This window comes from Lycium ferocissimum, chromosome 9, assembly GCF_029784015.1.
Source record: "Lycium ferocissimum isolate CSIRO_LF1 chromosome 9, AGI_CSIRO_Lferr_CH_V1, whole genome shotgun sequence".
Taxonomy (NCBI): domain Eukaryota; kingdom Viridiplantae; phylum Streptophyta; class Magnoliopsida; order Solanales; family Solanaceae; genus Lycium; species Lycium ferocissimum.
The window spans coordinates 62,452,809-62,461,564 of record NC_081350.1 but is presented as its reverse complement, the minus strand read 5'-3'; the positions used below and the strand labels follow the sequence as shown (position 1 = coordinate 62,461,564).

At 37.4% G+C, this 8,756-nt stretch overlaps 1 protein-coding gene across 1 annotated transcript; it reads left to right on the top strand.

Moving 5' to 3' along the window:
• The first annotated feature begins 281 nt into the window (after positions 1-281).
• LOC132031453 (serine/threonine-protein kinase AGC1-7-like) lies at positions 282-3,806 on the top strand. The gene is made up of 3 exons (XM_059421433.1): positions 282-553; positions 1,267-1,754; positions 2,618-3,806. The coding sequence occupies exons 1-3, from the start codon at positions 518-520 to the stop codon at positions 3,498-3,500; spliced, it is 1,407 nt and encodes a 468-aa protein (XP_059277416.1). The 5' UTR covers positions 282-517; the 3' UTR covers positions 3,501-3,806.
• Positions 3,807-8,756: the final 4,950 nt, after the last annotated feature.

Below are 8,756 nucleotides of genomic sequence, written 5' to 3'. Positions count from 1 at the left end.
TTTTTACTCCCCAATCATAAATTTTGTTGTTTTAATACATAATTGATATTAAAGAAAAAAAACAATTGAATTAAAAATTTAAAAGAATTTTTGTTTTTTTTAATTCTTTTTTTTATTCAATTATGTGATTGCTCATCTTTTATGCTATGAGCTCCTTGTTAAGTCAAGGTTCGTTAAAAGGACACAGGTTCATTAATAAAATTGATTCTGTTTTGGCTAAAACTGAAATTTGTCAATAAATGCGCGATCAAAAGTCTCAATTATCCCAATTGTGTTTGGCTTTTTTGTCTTTTGAATGGCTGGCCTCGATTAGGAGGCTGTTTTTATACATATTTATATACAGATTTGAATTTCAATTAAAAAGAAATCTGTCTTTGTAACCAAAAAAAAGGGGAAACAAATTCTGTTTTTTGTTCTTGTACAACACCAACATGCGATAAGCTGTATAGAATCTGGCTGCATGACGTCATTACTAAATCTGTCTTTTTAATTTTTCATATTTTCAGGTTCTTTCATAATGTCGTCGAAGCCGACACCTTTAGAGTTACCTGAGGTCAATTCTTTTCTGGATCGTATTCCCGATTTTCACCTTACATTTATAGTTTATCATGTGCAGAAATTCTTATCTTAGTTTGAAGATATACCATAGCTATTTCTATTGACAAGCTATTTATATATACCATAGCTATTTCTATTGACAAGCTATTTATATGGAGAAACATGTTGAATGAGGATTCATACTGCTATCCCAATTATTTTGGCACAGAGACGTAGTAATAGTGATTGTTGTTTATTTCTAGAGAAGTGCATCTTTAAAATGCAATAGGTTTAAGCAGTAGTAATTAAGGCATGGTGTGGCACTCAGGGGCGGAGCTAACCTTCGGCTGAGCTCATAGCTTTGAAGCAGACCTGTATTTGCTTTAAAAAATCCACTTAATATATATAAATAATTTATTAAGACCCCACTAAATTTCTTTTTTTATGATCTAGAAACCATAAACTCAAAATCCTAATTCTTGGTGGCACTAGTGATTATTCTATTTCGAAGTTTCAAAAACTAACCTAAGGCAAGCTTTCTTCTAATTTAAGATACGTACTTATATTCTTAATGTTGTAAAGATATTTCATGCATGGTGATCAATTATTTGTCTTCCGATTTTAATTCTTCTATCAGCTAAGTGAGTAGTTGTAAATTCCATAAGATTTGCTCAAAGTGCTGTAGTATTTTTTTCATTACGATCTTAATTTTTCAACGCACACTTGCAGATGAACAGCATTTCACTAGAAGATACATTTCAGACCAGCAAAGTTAGTGACAGCACAGAGATGACAAGCTCCAGTACTAGTAGTACACCCCTGAAGCCACACACTGGTGGTGATGTTCGATGGGACGCGATTAATTCGGCTACTGGTAAAGGCGGACCTCCCCTTGGTTTAAGCAACTTTCGGTTATTGAAGCGTCTCGGATATGGGGATATTGGAAGTGTGTACCTTGTGGAACTCAGGGGAACAAATACCTACTTTGCAATGAAAGTGATGGATAAAGGATCTCTAGCAAGTAGAAATAAATTGCTCAGAGCACAAACAGAGAGGGAGATTCTTGGTTTACTTGACCATCCATTCTTGCCAACTTTATATTCTCATTTTGAGACTGACAAGTTCTATTGCTTAGTCATGGAATTCTGCAGTGGAGGTAATCTGCATACCCTCCGCCAAAAGCAGCCCAATAAGCATTTCACTGAGGAGGCTGCTAGGTCAGTACCTATACCATCTCTATCCTACTCCATGCTTAGTTTTGTATAAGGCATAATACTTAGATACACACCTTAACTTGGCCTCAACTAGCAACTAAACATTCCAACTTTGAGAATCAACATCCAGACACCTAAACTCGTACCCGCTCTGTCTCGTGGACAATCGACGCTGACGTAACACATAAATATTGGAGGTCATGTGTAGATTATCATATTGTAAGTTGGAGTGTTCAATTGACATAGTAGAGACAAACTGAGGTGTATAGATGATCATTTATAAGTTGGAGTGTTCAATTGATACTAGAGGCGAAGTTTAAGTGTCTATCTATCTATTTTGCCTTTAATAACCGGTTGAAACGTATATTACTACTAAATGAGTGTAGTATAATTCATACAGCTTTTATCTTAATCTGATGACCCTGAATAAATTGTATTATTCTCAAATGATGTAATTAGTAAAAGTATATGATAAAATCAGTTCCACTAATCATAATTGGCTTTTGGTACGTAGTTATGTGATATGTCCCCTTTTTATACTGTTATAAAGATTGCAATTTGCACATTCATTCAATGGAAGTTTTCAAATAATTAATCTAACAATCAATATCAAATAGGCGCTTAGTCTCCTCATTTCTTGTCAAATAAGTTCATCAAAAATTGGGTTGAAAGACCAATGTAGCCATATATATATATATATATATATATATATATATATATATGTGTGAAGTGTTTTATGCATTTTTAGGGCACAAAGTTGCAACATAGAGAATATCTTATTGATTGGAACATGTACAACTTCCAAATTAGCAGCTTAGCTTGTTTAATTTGCTACTCTCTCAAATGGCCTAATATAATTTTTGCAGATTTTATGCATCAGAGGTGTTGTTGGCACTTGAGTATCTGCATATGCTAGGAATTGTTTACAGGGATCTTAAGCCAGAAAATGTACTAGTGAGAGATGAGGGTCATATAATGTTGTCTGATTTCGACCTATCCCTCCGTTGTTCTGTCAATCCAACACTCGTCAAGTCTTCATCGGTACATGGAGGAGGAGGAAATCTCAGCAGTAGTGGATCCGGTATTTTAGACAACGACAATGCAGTCCAAGGTTGCATCCAACCCTCAACTTTTTTCCCTCGTAACATTCTCCCTACCAAAAAGAATCGCAAGTCTAAATCAGATTTCGGGCTATTTGTGGGAGGATCACTCCCTGAGCTTATGGCGGAGCCCACAAATGTACGATCCATGTCCTTTGTTGGGACCCACGAGTACTTAGCCCCTGAAATAATTCGCGGAGAGGGTCATGGTAGTGCAGTTGATTGGTGGACTTTTGGCATATTCTTATATGAACTTCTGCATGGGACAACGCCTTTTAAAGGTTCTGGCAATCGCGCAACACTCTTTAATGTTGTCGGACAACCTTTGAGATTCCCAGATACACCGCAAGTAAGTCCTATTGCGCGCGATCTTATAAGGGGGCTCCTCGTGAAAGAGCCACACAAGAGAATTGCATATAAAAGGGGTGCTACTGAAATAAAACAACACCCGTTTTTTGAGGGAGTCAATTGGGCTTTGGTGAGAAGTGCTATTCCTCCCTCTATACCTGAACCTGTGGACTTTGCTCAGTATGCCAGTAAAGAAGCATCAGCTCATTGTTCAGATAAGAAGATGCCAGATACTGAAAGTCATGATAAAAGCAAAAACACTTCTACAGATTCTTCATACATTGATTTTGAGTACTTCTAGGATCGAATACGATCTACAAAATTCATATCAACGTTGATCAGAAAACAAATAATGCAAAGGATTTTCTCTTATTGTGGAAATTCAAGTGATGTTAATGCTAAGTTAGCACGAAACGTTTGAAGTATAAATCGAATGGTCAAATGTGGGGTAAGGTTCGACCATTATACGTTGGTAAGATTAACTTCTGACCAACTTTGTATAATCTTGAAAGTATGTGCATGCAGTGTGCTTATTGTGTAGAACTGAATAGCAGTGTAACTTCCGAGTGCTCCGAGAAGAAATCAACTTGCAGCACTTTCAGACGAAGCAATTTTTCCTGATTGAAGTTTTAGTGGTAACTGCTGCTGATGAATTGTGAATATAATTCTGTGATACTCCATTCTTTTCATTTCATGTGACAGTGTATTAATTTGACTTATATAATTGTTTTAGTAACCCATCCCGTTAAAGTATAACACATGATTGAGCTTCAAAAGTTTTCGAATACGTAAAGTGTCTAGATCGTCTGGAAATACGAGATGTGGATGTTAGGAAAGATAGAATTTAGGAAATTGATGCTTGAATGGTGTTACTGAGTGTTGGTACTTAAGTTGGATCCATCTAGGCTAGAGATAGAATGACAAGAGGCCAAAGTGCCCAAAATTGAGTATCGCAATTAGAGCTCAACTCATTCGGGTAAGAATCCAGAGAGCGGACACGATTTTATCAATAACCCATGAGTTCAAATTTATAATTAGATTTCACTTCCAAGTTCAATTCTATCCTTGAATCCCTAATTGTCACTGTCTCAAACCTAAGGCAGAGTCTCCCAATTTCTAACTCGAGAATAAATAAACTAGGCGTTAATATTGGGTAACCAAAATATATTATAAAAACACTGTTGAAATCCCTTACCCAAGCTTTGGTGATGAAATCCCTCTTTTGAATTGCCAAAATTCAAGACCCCAATACCCAAGAGAGATAAAATAACTCGGTAATATATATATATATATATATATCATGTGCCCCATCTTCGCAACCACGATAGGGACCTTTGCGATCGGGAAGAGAAATCAAGTGAAGTTGTTGCACTGTCGTGAAGGCACTCACGCAAACGCGATACACTGGCCAATTACCCTATGCGATCGTGACCCCTGGCCATGCTTTTTTTGTCGGTCCATATCAGCACTAGGAAAAAATTTGGCACCATTTTGCGATTTTGGTTCCAAAATCCACGTAAGCCCGTTGAATCCCAACTCAGACCTCTCAAACAAGTTCTAAATGGTTGCGTTGACTTATTCACAGTCTCAAATCCTAAAATTTAATGCTAAAAATTAAAATTAAGGATTGAGGTGTTACATCAAGCATATTCAAGAACCTACTTCCCCATACTATATATCCTCTATTCAAATAACACCACTAATAGTATTCATAACACACACTGAGGAAAAATTGTGGAGTTCAACCAAACTTTGAGCAGTATTCCCATTCTTGCAGAACTATATTGCTAATAATCAAGGAATGTCGTCATCCTCAAAATTGCTAGTAGATCATCCATAATTCTTTGGTTTGATAGAAGCTTTAGGTGGCTACGAAATGGATTGAAAGGGGACACCTGAATCCCATATATTCTAGTTTGACTTTCCAGGTGATATTTGCCTAGAAACACATGTTTCAAGCTACATGTTGCCAAATATCAGTCAAATTATTAAAAAAAATCTCTCTCTTCTCTCTCCTCATCAACGGTCTATAACGGTTATCTGTCAACGAGTACCGCCCATGCTCCACCTTCATGGAAGTGGCAGGAGGCTCTCTTCCGGTGCGTCCATTGAAGGAACCTCTCTTCCTGACAGGGCCACACATTCCACGGTGGGAATTCAAGGAGTAAGCTCCTACACAAATACAATTACTGCTCCATCAACCACAGTGCAATTACCTACCTGACATGAAAGAGAGCGAGTGATTGCTAGATAAACCACGCACATTGGCGTTCCTTCTATCATATTTAAAGGTTTGGAATATTGTGGAATCATGGCGGAAGAATGTAGATACACTTTGGTGGGTCAATTTCTGAAAACACGCCCACAATTTGAGGAAATTAGGTCGTAATTCAAAGAATTGGTTACTATTAAGGTTCGTCAAAAATTGGAGTTTTTGATAATTTCAATGTCTTTATTGGTTTCACAGATGAGGACGATTTCATTAATACTTGGTTCAGAAGTGTCACACCCCGACGAGGGGCATGACAGGCACCCGACCCTAACAGCCGAGTACCACCTGACGTGACATAATATAACCTTAATACAACAATCCTAATCGTAATCATTAGTGGGGTGTACATACAAGAGCACCCCACACGTAAAGGCCCAACACAAGTAACATAACCTCTTTGTGAACGACTGTATACATAAGTTTGCCGACAGGGCCGCAACATGAACATCATAAAATATCATATAGCCGCCCAGGATATAACATGTGTATTGTAAGTATAATGAAAACATGCATGACTCTGACACCCACTACACTGTCTATGAGCCTCTGCGAGTACATACATCTATCGTATAAATAACATGTAGACTCGATATATACCCAACTAGCAAGCCCGGCATAGTGGTACTTGCTGGCGTCCCGCTGAAGCTAGCGATCCTACTTAGAGGTCCTTTCGCTCGCTCGTCAAGACCTCGCAAAGATGAAATGCGCACGCCCAAGAAGTGGGGACGGTCTAAGACGGATAAAAGTATTGAGTATGTAAGGCAGGGAAGTAATGACATCAGTAAAATATAAATGTAAACATGGGAGAACAGTGATAACTGGTAACCTATGACATCTGAGACCATACAATATGCGATGCATGAGAAAATTATTTTTCATATGCAAGTAAATATACATAATATAAGTGTTGTTGCGGAAGGTGCAACCCGATCCATATATAATGTTAGTGTTGCGGAACGTCCAACCAGATCCATATATCATGTTAGCGTTGCGGAACGTGCAACCCGATCCATATATCATATCATCCCGCGTCTGGGGTATCATCATAATATGCCCACTGCAGTGGTGTGCACATCTACGTGCCTGCCCGACAGACTATAGCATGGTGCAGTAAAGTAAAATAGTGCATACTTTATATATATAAGTCCATGAGGAGTCAAAGAAGTGACATTGGGCCTTTCGGAGTGATGTAAGGTCGTTATACCTCTGAAGATATTATGGGACACATATCGAGGCCAAGGAATGACTCAAATGATAATACTCACACTAACATCATAATGATCTTTCGTAAAGTATACAGACGATTTAATAAGAGTCAATGAATGACTTACCTAGGGATGTTTACTTAATTTCGTAAAATATCGGAAATTTGGTAAAAATAGGAATTTTAGGAAAAAAAAAATATGCATCTTTCATAAAATATATGTACTTCTCATAAAATACGTATTTTTCATAAAATATATATATTTCATAAAATGTAGGAAATCTGGAGTAGACGCGAATGGATTTATAATGCACGCTAGGGGTTCTATTGATTCGTGCCAAGGAAAATGATAGCGAAAACCTTACATACCTTACCTATGGAGCCGTCATCTTGAACGAATCCTTATTCCGATGCTCGCTCCCTCCCTGAGCCTATCTTGAAAGATATGCCTTTAGTCATAACCTATCATGTTTGTATACCAATGTATATAAGTTGCATATCAAAGGGTGATTCGAGTTACGAGAATTTGGGTAGCTTTCCTCTGTTTATACTATGGTTCCAAGGTGACAACAACATAATCAATACATTACAAGGTAAATAAGTGCAAATTTATCCAAAAACTTCCTTTAAATTCATTCCCTCTCCAACAACATCGATAGGTTAACTTGCAACCTTTCTACCATGATTTCCTTCACTTTTAATCGTTAAAATCCTCCAAAAACAACTTAATATCAAAGTCAAGATGAAGAACATACCTTATAACTTGAAGAACTTCACCCCTCACACAATTCACTCTAAGCTTATCCACTACAATCTTCAATTAGAAACAAACTCCTTCCATGAACTAATTAAGGATTTCAAAGTTTGATCTTCACTTGAAATAACTTATGTTGTTTATGGAAGGTTTAGGATGGTTGAGAGAGAGTTAGAAGGGTCTAGAAGATCTGATTTTGGTGATAAAATGAACCAACGTTGTGCCCCTCTTATTTATAATCAAGAAACAAGCCTCCACCGCCTCAATTCGATGGCAGCATCGATGAACTGTCAACATGTTGACGGTTTGTCAATGTGCAACCATCGAATTACAAGAGAAATAGTACAATTTCGTACGGGCTGTATCTTCCACTGTACGTCTCGGATTTGTGATCTGTCAGTTGCGTTGGAAAGAAGACTCTCTGGACTTCAATTTAGATAACTCTTCATATTTTAGGAGGTATAATACCTCTCTCAAGTTGGACCAAAATTTCTGTCCAAAATTCTGTCAAATTTTTTCAAATTTTCGACAAACTTATTTTCTTCGATTTGCTTGATCCCGAAACCTTTGGACACTTGCTTAGCACTTGTTAAGATTATTTCTTAACCTTATAAGGGTTCTATGACCTCTCTGAGCTTACGTTAGTGTACTCACAATGCAAACAACGCGAAAATTTTAGAAGTGTAACATTCTCCCTCCCTCCCCCCTCCCCCCCCCCCTCGAATTGTTAAACTCCGAAAACATTTGTCGTAGCCGTAATGTTAAACTCCGAGTTATAATGATCTTGATCTCAAGTTGGTAATGGCAGAGCTATTCTCTTAACACTACTCGTAATAGGACTACCAACTTACCGAATTCCGGTTATAATGTCCGTTGCTGATCTCGTTTAACGTAATGGAAAAAATTATACGAGCAATATAGCGACGGATTCCAAAGGATCTCGTAGCTATCAGTTTTTTTTTAGTGTAACTTCTCAAATCATCTCTTCTACCTTCACAGTCTTTCATAGTACTATTATCAAGGCTACATCTCTGGTTCTCAATCCTCAAACCTAGAACTTTGGCGATCTGAGAGGGTAGTAGGAATTTTCTTATATGATAATTGTTCTGTGCTTCAAATATCACCAACCGGTATAACTGTGGGGGATTTCTTAATATACTTGCGAAGTATAGATATGTGAAAGACTTGATATAGAGATTCCAATTCTGAGGATAAATCTCGTAGGCCCTTCGGCTATCATCTTGTGAAGTCTAAGGTATCCAAGGGTAAACTTATCCTACTTATTAGCTCATTATCCTCTTCACTACCGCCACTGGTCTTCAATTCC